Here is a 14449-nt window from a genome sequence, read left to right as displayed (position 1 = left end):
CATACTGCTGTCCTCCAAAACTACCCCGCTGTGCTCTGTCCTTTCTGAGACAAGGGGGCTGGCTGTACAGCAAACACACGTGGCCGTGCTGTGGGTTTACACGGTAGTACAATGAGGTTGCTTTGTTCTCTGCTTCTGATAAATAAGAATTGATTTGCTTTGCTGAAAGCCGTGAGCCCCAGGCTGACATTTTCACTCATCTCCCGCAATGTTCAGGTCTTATGCCTCTGGGTGATCATCAGCTCTGTGACTGCCCTTTTACATTCCAGCTTTACTCAATGTGCATCACACTTTGTTTGCCTGAAGGCAGATAAGGTTTGCCATTGCATGTTCCATCGGTTTTTCCGTATTATTTAAGTCGTAACACAGATCCCCAAGGTGCTCCTCTAGTGATCCCAAACTACTGTGAAAATAATTGCTGGGTTTTTTTTTTTCCTTTTTTAATTAATATTTCATGCATGAACTGTGAGTGCACACACCATGGCAGAGGCACTGACCTGCCTCAGCTGTGCTGTTAGCTACACACTCAGGTAGGGGTTGGGCAGAAGAACAGACAGTAGCCAGAGAAAGGCCACCAATGCTACTGACCATTTCTGAAAGCCCTGTGATTTCTGCTGTATGCCTCATGGTCCCAGCTCCTGAGGATCACTGCTTTTAGTCAGAGAGTCCTGCACTTTAGAAAATGAGATGTGTGAGAATCATAAAGGCTCAGACACCACAAGGCGGCAAGACACAACCCAACCCTTTAAAACATCTGATGCTAAACACAAGCAGGAGGAGCTGTTGCTTGCTGGGGATGTGCAGAAGATCAGACTAGACTGGGACATCATTCCGTTCAGCCTTAACATCTCTGAATGATTCTTAAACTGAGGGGGGAAGCACACACCCAGCTATGACTGCCAGAGTCTGTATTTATTGTGGGACTGATTATGGGAAGAGGTAGGCACATGCTCAGGTGGCAGAAAGTTCAAATGGGGGAACCATATCTACGGGAAGCAATGACAGTGCCACTGACAAGTGCCACTGAACATTTCTCATATTAAGATGCAGTATTTCTGAGTGGGGGAATGAATCCAAGAGCAGCTCCAGAGGTGCTTGAGCCTTGGGCTCCAGAGCCTCCCGGGCAGCAAGTGAAGGTACGTGGGTGCTGGACTGCAGCAGCCAAATTCCATCCATGTTCTCCCAGCTCCATGTCAGAGTCTGATCCACAAGTCAAGATTTAAAAGTTACTAAAGTCTGAAGTACACTCTTTGGTTCACAGTGGGAATTATTAATTATGAGAATTCACATTACCACTGCTTTGCACGACTAATTTATTAAGCTTCTTTTTTGGCATTACCAGATGAGTTTTAGTCCCAGTGTGAAGCAGCTCAAAGATCAAAATTAATTCCCTGGAAAAACTGAGAACTGATTTGATTTAATTTAGAGACCAACAATAAAGAACACATCTGTGAAGCCTCTTCAATACTTTTTTTACATTCAAATCTGACAGGACACAGGTGCCTGTTGCTCACATTCTGTTCAAGCTTGTTGAATGTCTGTCCTGGCAGAGGGCTGGAAACAGCCCAAAAACCATTCAGCTAAAGGACGCTCAGGTTCACCTCAGACAAAGCAAACTGCCACCGCCGCTCTGCCGTGAGGTGGAGGAGACGCCAACCACTCCAGTCAGCTTTTCTCCTTTTTCAGCGATACTGTAGCTACAGCTATTATTTACTTTAAATAACTGCAGCATGCTTCTTGGGCTTGGTGTGGGTGTGTATAAAAAACATAGTATCACAGGTTTTAACCAGAGAGAGATCAGAGATTCCCTTGTCTTGCTCTTTGCAACAGCTGCCCTCAAATTTCTACACATTACTAGAAAACCAACGCTATGCCCATAAGCCAAGAAAGGAAACACGGTAAGACTGTAAACCACCACCATTTGGTAACCCTTACCATTACAGTACCACAGACCTCAGTGTAGTTGGTAGGTAAGTGCTTACCACGTCCTCCCTGTGCAAAATTATTTTGGAAATAGTAGAGCTGAGGGAGATGGCTGTGTGGGAAGCAAGTGTAAATCAGATTTAAAGCAACATCTTGAACTAAATTATTCATTTCATACAGAGCAGAAATTTATTAATAGAAAACACAATATGATCCATGCAAGCAGGCAATGGTTTCTAGTACTTTGTGTAATTGGACTAAGTCTTAAATTAGAGAAATGCTGGGTGAGAATCGAGAGCAGCAGCAGCAGCAGGTGTGTAATCTGGTTACACAAGCACAGAAGCATTAGGAGACAATGGTGCTGCTGGGCTATCCCCATCCCACTGCTGTCCACACAAACCACCCTCTGCGTGTTCCTGGTGCTGAAAGACAGATTTGGTTGATGTCTCTGGTGCTCTTCCACCCCCTGAGAGTGGGGTCAAGGTGCCACAATCTGTGGGGACACAGCCTTTGTAAATCCAAATCCTACACAAGGAAGAACTCAATGTGCTAATGCACAGGCAAATTTAAAAACATTATGTGTGTCTGCTAGACCCCTGATCATCTTAACCTCAAAAGGCAACCTGGAAGGTAGGCCAGGGCCACGTTTCCAGCCACAGATGGTCCACCTGCAGATATAATGTGCCAAAACACATTTCAGTATCTTGCTGAAGACCATGAACATCTTAAACTCTCCTGAAAAAGAGGAAGCAGGGCCATGTTCTGTGTCACCAAATCTTCAACATCCCTGGGAACTACAACTAAGTCTAACTGCATTAAATTATAATCAGCATTGCAATTCCTCATTAGCTGCTCTGCAACATTATTAATGGGTGTTGCATATGGATGGAAACAGACCAGTGACTGTCAGTGGAAAGGCACCATTCATTTTTCTGAAGGCAGGAAGGAGGCAACTTCCTTTTTCAACTTAAAGCGCATACATTTGCTTTGCTGTAAGAACTCACTGATGAGAACAAAAAAAGCACTAAAACGTCAAAATACCACATCTGCATAATCAGCCTCTTTAGCACACTGTTTTACAAGCATTCAGAAAGCAAAAGTAACACTTAAGTAAACCCCACTGGATTGTGCTCATACGCTTAAAAATATAAATCATGTTTCAGTCCAAGTCCAGCTGGCAAGAGCTTTCCAGAACTCAAGACTGCAGTTTTACAGAAAACAGTTTTTAGATGGAAAGCCAGTAATGGGAGGAATTGGAGGAAGAGGTTCCCAAGAAATAAGAATAATGAAAAAAAAATTCCAAAATAAAATTCCATTTGAATCATTTTTAGCTTTACAGGATTTGTTGCTGTGATGCCAGCAGAAGTCAAAACCAGTACTTTAGTGGTGACATCAGTTTTAGTAAGATTAGGGGCAGCTCCTAATTTAGCAGGCATTAAAAAACTCGCTTTCTAGATCAAAACATCTCCTGTGTTGTAATTCATTTCACTCTAGCACTTTGAACCAAAGAACTCATTGTGCACAGCAGAAGAACAATGGTCCTCAATGTGCTGGACAAAAGTTTCAATGCTGGTGAGAACAGCTCCCCTGCTATTCCGAGAGAGAAAGCAAACCCTTCCTCAAACTGCAGATGTTTCATGTCATTTCACAACAATAAACAGAAGATGCTGTAAAACATCTTGTGTTCAATGTAGCAATCACAAGCTGGCTTTAATGATTTCATTAAAAAATGATTACGGCTTTGATTCAACTTCTCTGGCATCAGCAAATGAACATGACGGGATATTTCAATAACCTCTCAATAGCAGAATACCATCTCCTACTGCACAGCAAGCAAAAATAAAGCAAAGAGTAGGCAAGGATAAGAAGCAAACTTTAAAACAATGCAGATTAAAAAGCATCAAACAAACGTACTGACAGAAGAACTTCCCCAAAACTGAATCAGTAAAAACATGGGCTTATTGAAAAGTTATACTTTTAGCAGAAAAAAGTGGCCAAAAATCCATCACTGAAGGCTGTCATTAACTGTTTAAACATACTGCTGTGTTTTACCCTGGACACAGGCAACAGTAACTCTACAGTTTCCATTAATTCCAGCAATGCATTGCCAGTTGTACAGGGATCCGTAATTTCTCTCCTCCAAGGGTTTATGCACGTCTTGTCTTTTCCACTTCAGCTGAACCCTGCATGTCCTGGACTTGCTCACTCCCATCTCTTCCACACCTTGTGAGCCTTCTGCAGACACTCCGCTAAATCCCAGACCCATCTCCACACCCCGAGTCCTCTTCTGCAAGGTGTGTCCCAGGGAGCAGAACACTTGTCTCCCTTCACGTGGGTGGGAGCACCAGCTACAGATCAGACCAAATGCTAGCTTATGTCAGACAAATATAACGCAGGCCTATTTAGACAGTTTTGGACAGTTTTACAAATATATCAGCACATTCCTTCATTGGTATTTAAAGCAAATCACCTGGAAAAAGAGGAACACAGAACACTGACTTCTCAAAGCAGCTGCAGAGGGTCTGCAGGCAGTAACAAAAGCCTGCGCACAGCTCTGTTCTGCAGGTCACCACACCATATGTCCACCAGCAACCCAGATCGTTTAATCTACCATCTGCCTACAAACAGAAGCAGCAGCAAAGCCTGGCTTTCATTAGGGTTCATATAGCTTTCAAACAAAATGTATGCAGGTCTCAGATTTAGGTTAATACATTTTATTTCTGAGAATAACCTAGATTCATATTGATAAAGACTCCTAAGCCATCATACTGGCTCTCATTTATATCTCCATTGCAAATGGTTATCTGATTATGTGGAGGTTGTCTCAGCTGATGCCCAGGCAATCTGTTATTTGCCAGGGTTAATTGGGGTTGCTTGTAGATGAACAGTTCAAGAAAACCAGGGGACCTCTATCTGAAAGTGAGCTGTTTCAGAAAAGCTAAAAGCTTCTTCATACCACATTAAACCACAGTAATGACTTTCAGAAGCAAGAAGGATGCTAGCTCTTTTGGCTATGCCCAGATCTGATCCTAGCAAGTTACTCAAAACTAAAAACAAATGCATGAGGAAATGAATATAAATTCACAACAGCATCACCCATTTTCCCCAAAGGAAGGAAAGACCTTACAAACCTTAAATATGCAAGTTACCTTGAAATGTAACACATGTCAAAGCTTTACAGAAAGCAGCATGTCCAACCTGGGTGCCTGGCACTCCACGACCTAGGGAGTCGGTGACACTGCTAACGCTGTGCTCGTCAGATGGGATTAAACTAAACACTTCTCCCAGTCCTAAGTCTGGATCAACTGCAGAAAATACCTGGAAACTCCAGCTTCCAGCCAGAAGGAGGTTTAGAGGCCTCACAGGATGAGCCAGTGCTGAAGCCAGCTGTGTTACTGCTCAGGCTGTATCCCAGGCAGAGCTCTGCAGGGGCACAGGTCAGCCTTGGATGGAGCTCGGATGGACTTAGAGCAAATCACCTCATGGGCACACAGTAACACAGGCTGAACAATGCAGGACTCACTCCAGTATGGCAATGTCTTGCACTGGGGAGCTCAGGCTGGACCCATACTGCCAACAGGATTGCCACCAGTGCTAACAGAGGGCACCCCCTTTCTTCACCCCCTGATTGCTGCAGCCTTGCAAGCGCAGCCCAGGATGTGGTTGGCCTCATGTAAAGGCACAACTCTATCTCCATTTAGAACAGGGTTTTTTTGGACTATTAGAAAAATAAAAAGGTCTGAAATGCAGGCCTTGCATCACTGATGCCATGCTCACATTTGTAAACACTACACTGTACAAGATAATAAAATCCATCCCACAAATGCCCTATTATTTTGTCTTCAAACCCGCCAGGTTCCTTGCAGGTGTTACTGCCAACAGACACTGAACAAGAACTTCACTGTGCTATAACTGGAAACCATCTTCCAGTTATCAGCCTTAAGGAATTTGTGGCCAGTTTGTGCCTGTCCTTGTAAAACTGAGATCCCCTCTATGGCTATTCCTCCCTTTGAAATTCTGGACAAATTAAACCCCTGCATCAGCCTGGGTGCTTTGAAGTGTCTACGCAACAGGAACTCACTTCCTCTGAAAGCCCTAGCAAACTTCTTCACTTTGAGTTCCTCCTTCTCCAACACTGGTTACATGAAGACATAGCAATTTCACAGGGCCTGAACGTGGCAGCTGGACATGCTTCACCAGGTTAAAAAGCAGCCATAATTTTTCACAGCACAACAGAAGAGCTCAACCTCCAAGCTGTAGTACTGCTGCTGGTATTAGCAGCTGAGACAGAAAATCCAAGGACCCAACACCCCACCTACCCTCTCTGAGAGCTCCAACTAGAGACTGAATCCAGCCCTTGGGGGCACTCTCCAAATACGACGTGGAGCCAAGCCAGATGTGTCCTGAAACTGCCCCTTGTAGGGAGAGATGCTAGAGGAAGGTGAGGCAGGGACAACATTTACGGTCACAAGAGGCAACTGTGTTAACTTCTTGCTAAAAAAATACTCTAAATTAATTACCAAGAGGGATCCTGGAAGGAACATCTTGTCTTCTGCCCAACTGTTGCCATGGCCACCAGCTCACTGCTGATCTACATTAAAGGACAGAAAAGCAACAAGCACGTCCGTGCCCAGCCCAGCACGCCCCAGGGCCCCTCTCCCCGGCTACAGGGCTGCTTGGAGCTCTTGCCGCAGCTCAGCCCCGCAGTGGACAGGGAGCGAGACAACAACGGCACCAGGACAAGCCAAGCACACACGAGTCGGTGGTTGCAGCACCAGGTTTCTTTGGGGTTGCACAGCTCAGATTTGGGGTGTTCTTTAAAGAAGTACGCAAAGAGGCTTTGCTTGTAGAGGAAAAGCATACAGCGAAAAGGCAGCAGCGACGCACGGCTCTGTTACAGGTACTCCCTCCTACCTTCCCACTCCGTTCCAGCTCCAAGAACCATACCTGCCCACAGACAGGCAAACCCAGAGCTCTGTTGGGTCATTAGATAATTTGCAGTGAAGGTTAATGTGCTCAGGCACTGTATTTACATTCCTTCCAATCACGGCAGACAGGCCCCAGTAGGCAGTGCCTAAACTCCCTAATGCTCTTACTTGGAAGCACTGCGCCTATTTTTACCCATTCTCCATCCAACGTGGGAGCACACTGTCCCTCTGGCATTGCTGGAGAAGATACGGAAAGACAGACGGAGACAAGGTGGTATGGGGAAGCGTTTTAAAACACATTATCTACCTTTATTAAAACAGAAAAATCATTGCCTAACACTGTCGCTGCTTCTAAGACTAGGTACAAAAGTTATGTGCTAAGATCAGCAATTTTTGTACTTACAGACTTTAAGATAACACTAAAACTCAAAATGAATCAAGCTTAAGCAGTACAGTGACATGTGCCTGCCGAGGTGGGGTGGCACTTTCAGTGTCTGTTATCAAGAGATGAAAAAAATACAAGCTATCTTCCTAGGACTGTATTTATTACATTCCTGTTCTGCACAGGCTCGTGGAAGGTTTTGTGGAATCACATCACCAGACTTTTAAAAGCTATCACGTGGTGTTGACAGCTCTACCCCCTGGCCACACCACTAGTGTAGTACAGCAGTGCCTGTCCTGCGCCAAACAGAACTCTGCAGACACAGCAGCCTCCTGCAGCTGAAGAGAAAGAAAAGCTGCTGGCTGTGTATCAGCATGCTGAGTGGGACGTCAAGAAGGTAATCTGGCATGGTGAACGAGCCTGTACTCCACAAAACTGCACCACATAATCTCAGTGCTGTACTCCACCTAACAAAGAACACGTCCTCTGTTGTGGATGCTTGCAGCGCAATCGTTCCTGTAAAGGGATTATTCCTGCAGCAACCAGAGCCATCAGGCTTATCTCTGCATGGCTCTGCCAGGTGAGCAACCTCCCAGGAAATGGCCATGGCTTTGTCATAACCAGGCCCAGCAAAGCAGGGGTGCTGTATCTGAGGCAGCTTGGTGCCTTCCATCTTCTCTCAGCACAAATAGACAAGAGCATGCAGGCTCCTCCTCGCCCAGCCACTGAACCAGATGGGATATGACAGCTGCAGCTCTTCAGCATACTGCATGTCTCCAAGAAACTGCTTTTCAGGAGAGCAGCCATCCTGTGAGATGTTGTGGAGCCTCAGCAGAGCAGTCCAGGTCTGCACCTCAGAGCTCAGAACCATGACTGGGCATGAAAAGGTGAAAAGCAATTTCTGCCAACTGGACATATTCAAGTTCTTATCGATTTAACCTTACTGAAAGTTAAAATTAAGATACAGAGCTTTTTCATCTCCCTCTCTGAGCATTACTGACAGGCCACGGGGAGTCTGCTCACAGATCCTTGTCTCCAGCATGCGTCTTACCTGACAGTCGAAGTCCTGGAAGTTGCGAGCTGCATTCTGTTAACAAACAAAGAAAAACAGAAAAAAAAAAGAAGAGTTCAGCACAGTACTCCAGAAAAACCACCAACAATATCGTGAAAGCTTCCCTCAGAGACCTCTGCTTCAGCACAGACTTAGCCTGACTGCAGTCAACACAGCAGCAAACCGTGAGACCCATACAAGGAAACTCCATGCAAGTTCTGCCCATTACCACAGAGCAAGTTTGCTGGGGCCATCAACCAAGGAGTGGACACAGCTGAGAGCATCTGAGCTGGGACAGAAGCACATAGGAAGGACCCTGACTAAAGTCAGGCTGGTTATGAGGTTGGCTTTTGTCTGATCCTTGTGCTCAGTATCAACTTGAATGCAAAACTCTTGAAAGATCTCTATACTACAATCTCACATAATGAGCAGAACTAAACATGCTGTGCAGCCAGGCACCCCGCAGCGCTGCCCTGTGCACGGTATCGTTCCACAGCACTTGCAGTGACCTGTGAGCTACTGAAACCAGAGTGCGTTGGAGCTGGGCTCAGCAACTCCCAGCTGACTTTTCCCAGAGGGTGACACCCCGCATACAGGCGAGCACAGTAAATACAGCACACATTTGGCATACAGCAAGTTTGAAGGCCTTGTGCTTTGTAAGGCTCTGGCTCTGACCACAGGGCAGGTTACACTGCTGAGTGCTGTCAAATGCCGCAAAAGGCTGAGCCAGTCATTTGAGACAGCATTCTAGCTTATGTGTTTTAGGCACAGCATCTTAGTGCTAAAATTACAACTAGGACCACATATGCACAACAGAAACACCCCAAATGTTTCTTCAGGCTGAGTATCTTAACTCCTCTCCATGTGTAAACAAATGGCCCTGTTGTCCTTCCCCCAAAGCTTCACCATGTTAGCAAGAACACAGTGTTAAATACTGATCTGTGTCAATGACCTGAATGTGACATGGCACAAAGCACCAAATCCTCAGAATGAAGGAAAAGAAAACAAAAACCAGCCCCCTCTTCTTTCAGTTTGAGACCCTGAAGTTTGGTGAGATTTCTGACAACTGTCTATGCCTCTTCCCTGCCCTGTTAAATGCAGACAGCAGAGTGTTCTTATCCACCAAGTCGTAAAGAGGGTCAATTCAGTCATCCAATGCCATGGTGATTAAAGACTATCACAAAGCCTGTGAAGAAATGAGAAACCCTCTGTATCCTGCACTGGACCTGGATAGCGCATGCTGAGTAAAGTAAAGGCTGATCTGAATTTGTAATGGGCAAAGTGACAGATTCCCTGCACGAGGAATGGGGAGGAAACCACTCTAAGCAAAGACAGGTGATCTGCAACTGCATTGCTTGTTGTCAGGGTGCACCACCGTGCACAAGTAACATGAGTGCTGACTTGTCCTGGCTCCTGGATACTTGGTTTTAACACACCAAAATCTCACTTTAAACCATTAATCTATTCATTGTCTTAACTTGAGAAAGGTTCAGATTAAGGCAAGTTTTTCAGTCTCTGAAGGTGCGATGGCTGCACTGCAAAGACAAAAGGCTAGCGGGAATGGCCCAATCCAGCCAGGCTGTCCATTCAGTCTCCAGCACCAGGCTGCTGCCTTTCAGTAACTTTTCACTGAGGTTATATGAGTAGGAGACAAAGGTGCCAGAATACGGAATAACAGTCACTGGGTTAAGTTTTCTGATCAGGTTACAGGCAGTACTCTCTATTTCTCTCTCTTTCAACTCAATGGGAACATCTGACGTTGATTTTCTTTCCCAGTATAAAGTCACTGCATTTCAGTGAGCCTGAATGTGCTGAACATATATAAACGAATGTATTTTACTTCCCTGCACTTGCTATTAGGCTTATATTACACACAGCCATGAGTGTTTGTATTCTTTAAAAGTCAGGCATGTAGTTTTTCGCTGACTTAGATTTGAGACAAAACAAAGCCAGGACTCAGTGGTGCCCAGTGGCATTCCCTACAGTTCAGACAAGTCAACAAGGCATGACCCATTGGCATTTCCCAGGCAATTCCCCTGGTTTAGGAGTTTACTAAGGCACCAGAGCTCTTTTTGTCTGCACAGCAGCCTTTGTACCTGACGAATTCATGAGCACTCACCCATTAGCACCTTAAGAGTTTTACTGTACTATTTCTGGCCATTAATCCATACTGGCTCAAACTCCTACACCTTAAGTGGGTTGGTCAGTAAAAATCTTAGTGAACTGCCAGCTCAAGACTCTTTGGACTGTGATATGCTGAACAGCAGGTTATGGCACCACACTCATGTGCTCCACAAACTGTCTAAAAAGCACACGTTTTTCAAGCTGGAAAGCATTAATAAGGGCCAGACCTGGATGAGGGAGCACAGTGCACTGTCAGCAAGTTTGCTGATGACACAAAACTGGGAGGAGTGGCTGATACTCCAGAGGCTGTGCTGCCATTCAGTGAGACCTGGACAGACTGGAGAGCTGGGTGAGGAGAAATTTAATGAAACACAAAGGCAAATATAGAGTCTTGCATCTGGGGAAGAACAACCCCACGTACCAGTATAGGCTGGGGACTGACCTGCTGGGGAGTGGCACAGCAGAAAAGGACCTGGGTGTCCTGGTGGCAGCAATGCCCATGAGCCAGCAATGTCCCCTTGAGCCAAGAAGGCCAACGCCATCCTGGGGTTTATTAGAAGGGGTGGTTGTAGGGCAGAGAGGTTCTCCTGCCCCTCTGCTCTGCCCTGCTCACACCACAGCTGCAATCTTGTGTCCAGTGCTGGGCCCTCAGGTCAAGAAGGACAAGAACTGCTTGAAAGAGTCCAGCAGGGCCACAAAGATGATGGAGGGAGTGGAGCATCTCCCTTATGAGGAGCGGCTGAGGGAGCTGGGGCTCCTGAGCTTGGAGCAGAGGAGACTGAGGGGTGCCCTCATTCATGGGGATCAATTTGGAAAGGGTGAGTGTCAGGAGGAAGGAGCCAGGCTCTGCTCTGGGATGTCCAATGCCAGGACAAGGGGCAGTGGTCCCAAGCAGGAGGTTCAAGCTGAAGATGAGGCCAAACTTTGTCAGTGTGAGGGTGGCAGAGCATGGCCCAGGCTGCCCAGAGAGGTTGTGGAGTCTCCTTCTCTGCAGACACCCAAAGCCCTGGCTGTGTTCCTGTGTGACTGCTCTGGTGATCCTGCTCTGGCAGGAGTTGCACTGGGGGAGCTTTTGAGGTCCCAACTCCTGATATTCTGTGATTCCATGACCTCGAGATGGTAGCTCCCCAAGGCATTTCTTTTGTTAAAACAAAGTGTAAAACGGAAAGCCACAACACACTTCTCTTCCCATGCAGTGCTGAGGATGCTTGTGGAGCCACTCTATGTATCTTTTGCTACTGAGATAGTATATGCTTCCTGTTACTTAAAAACTGAGTCAAGAAAATCAAGTATCACTTTGTACATGCCCTTCTGTGTGCTGGTTAACACCACTGGGCTGTTAGGCGAGCACTCTGCATTTAAAGCACAACTGTCCCAGCTATTAGATAAGAGAAATGGCTGTGCAGATGATAGCATGGCAACGACCTGATGGGACTGATAAGGTAATACTTGACAGAGAGACTGAAAACCAGCTTATTTTGATATGCTTCAATACCTCCTACTTAGGTCAGCTCACTGAAGCAAGGGAAATCTACCCCTGTGAACTCAAGAGTGGAAAATCCTAAAAGTATCATGAGCAAGAGCTGAGGGACTGCATTTAGAAAGTCTGTCTTCTGTAAATGTTTATCCCTCATTTTGAAATCAGACTGTTTTCAAGGCCCTTCTATATTTTTATCTGCCGGTCTGCACTGTATTTGATCTTCCAAGACTCAGCCTCTCTGGAAACACTGAAAAAATATGTCTACACTATGGTGGAAACCTAGTAGTCAGCACTAGATTTCAGCTGAAATTTTAGATTTCACAGATTGCTAAACAAAGGTGCTAGCACACTAAAGAAATTAGCAAAAAAATGAGCAGCACATACTAAAACAGCAAAATTTCAGAGATGTCACCCGTTTTGGATGGGAGTCTGCACTAGCGCAGTCTGCCACAAGCACAGTGAATGGAAGAATCACCACATCCCCTAGGCAGCACAGCTAGTTTTGGTGTCAGCCGTTAAACAGGAAAGCATTGGGAACTGCTTCACATACCATCAAACTTGGCTATGAGGGACAGAAAGTGACCAAACCGCACTGCTCATAATCACTATTTGCAGATGCAAGATTCTACATCTTGTTGGGATGGCCCGTAATGACTTAGGCACTCAGAGGAACAGTTTGTGGCAGAACACAGTCAGGCTAGGGCTTTTCTACAGTCCAGATGACTCTCCTCCAGTCCACATAAGACAGAGTGAAAGCCTCGCACAGCTGCTGCAATACAATAATTTTCCAAAGTTTCAGTATTGCATGAATCTGGGCTGTGCAGATTTTAAATGGAAATGGCTCTTCATTACTAAGTCCAGGGAAACAGGGTTGTCTTGAGGGTCAAAACACAAAAGGATAATTTAAGATAAAAGATTTTTAAACAAAAAAATTTAAAAAAATAAATGGGATACAACCCAAGGCAAGAACTTATTAGAGATGCTACAGCTTCACCAGGTCAGGAATGGCACCACCTTTCCAGTTTCCGCCCTGCCTTTGTAAATGCTCAGCACAGCCATGACACGCTGATTTGGCCAGGACTTCAGACTTACTTCAGATGTGGTGGTCTGACTTTCCCTGAGACTTTGGAAGAGTGTGTGGTGGGACTGTCAGAGCGAGAAGCATTTATTGGTTTTCAGTACTTAAAGTACTCCAAGCTGTAAACAGATTCTGGCAATCAGGGCTCCTCGGCAGACAGCGTCAGTCAGAGCACAGCTTTGTGAGCAAAGGAGCAATCAGCATTACCTTATCATTCAGGAGTGGTTTGATCTCTGTCAGCTGAACATCCTGCAGTTCATCCATGGTGCTGCAAATGGAGCCAATTAATCCTCAGAGCAGCAAATGGGTGATTCTGAAACAAAGGCATATTGTTAGAAATAGTATTACAAGAAATGCTAACCAAAGAAAGCTTTAAGATCCTTCAGTTAGACTTGTGTATGCTCAGACTGAAGTCTGAAGGAAGCTGGTTCTCAGCACAACACAAAGCAGCTCTAAGTGCAGAAGGCAAAACCAGCCGTGCTTGCACTGAGCACATCAGCTATGTTACTCCTTACCCTCCACATTGCCTTGCCCATTGAAAGCTGTCCCGGAAAAGTCAGGCCTTGCCATAGCAACTCCCCTCCCTTTCAGCTCCTTTGCTTTGGGAACTTGAAAACATTATTTCAGTTTTGAAAGTTCCTGCTCATTCTGCAAATCTGAGTTCTTCAAAAAACCAAAACCTTTTTGAAGGTTTTTTTGAAGGAAAAGGTGCAGGGGATCACCACCACTGCTTGCAAGCAGCTTTTTTTAGATTGCTGAAGCAGCTCTTCCCAATCCACTCACTTGTGAACTCTACAGAAAACAGTTGTCACAGCCTCGGGACTTCATTTCAATCTGTTCAGACATATTCCACAGGCAGATGCATACCCTTTTCTCTTCCCAAGGTCTTAGCAAGCTGAATGCGATTGCCCTGAACCAAATCTGAGTAACTTGTTACTACAGCATGAGATCTGACTGGCTCTACATGATTGTTCACCACAACTTTACCCGACCACCCTACTATGCTGACAGCAACATGGCTTTTGGTTTGAAACAAGGCAGAGGGGTGCAACATGAACTTCTCAAAAGAAAATGCTTTGTAGCAGTGAGACCTGGTAAAGCACATTTCCAAATGCAGAGGCGAAGTGGAGAGCGGGGAATAGGTGAGCTGGAATATCCTCTGCTCCAGCTATGTTAAAGACTTCTTGTAAAAGATCTGCTGACATGTCTGCCCTGGAAACAATCCCTTCTCCCTCCACTCTTCCTGTTATTTACAGAAACAAACACATCATTTCAAAAGCTGAAAGTAAATTTAAAACACGACAACAAAGCAGCATAAATATTCATTGCACACAGAAGAGCTCTGTAGAAGACAGGCTACAGGCAAAGCAAAAGGTTTGCCTGGAATGGTCCATGTATAAATCATACATTTTTCTATAAATATCTCCATACCACCTGCTTTGCAAGTATTCCTCTTGCTTCCATTTATATATGAATATAAATA

The 14449-nt window shown here is 45.4% G+C and overlaps 1 protein-coding gene across 2 annotated transcripts in view; it reads right to left on the bottom strand.

Annotated features, from left to right (window-relative positions):
* NDRG3 (NDRG family member 3) overlaps positions 1 to 13230 on the bottom strand; it is a 30579-nt gene extending 17349 nt beyond the window's left edge. The window contains exons 1-2 of one of the 2 annotated variants that reach the window (XM_010180501.1): positions 13174 to 13230; positions 8285 to 8320 (exon numbers count right to left, since the gene is read on the bottom strand). In XM_010180501.1, the coding sequence (XP_010178803.1) occupies positions 8285 to 8320; positions 13174 to 13230 (93 nt within the window). The remainder of the gene's footprint in view (positions 1 to 8284; positions 8321 to 13173) is intronic. The other variant, XM_010180502.1, reaches the window with a different exon arrangement.
* Between the last annotated feature and the right edge of the window lie 1219 nt (positions 13231 to 14449).

The sequence above is a fragment of the Mesitornis unicolor genome, unplaced genomic scaffold, assembly GCF_000695765.1.
Source record: "Mesitornis unicolor isolate BGI_N332 unplaced genomic scaffold, ASM69576v1 scaffold15853, whole genome shotgun sequence".
Taxonomy (NCBI): Eukaryota; Metazoa; Chordata; class Aves; order Mesitornithiformes; family Mesitornithidae; genus Mesitornis; species Mesitornis unicolor.
The sequence above is the reverse complement of the archived record's forward strand: the minus strand, read 5'-3'. Positions and strand labels throughout refer to the sequence as shown.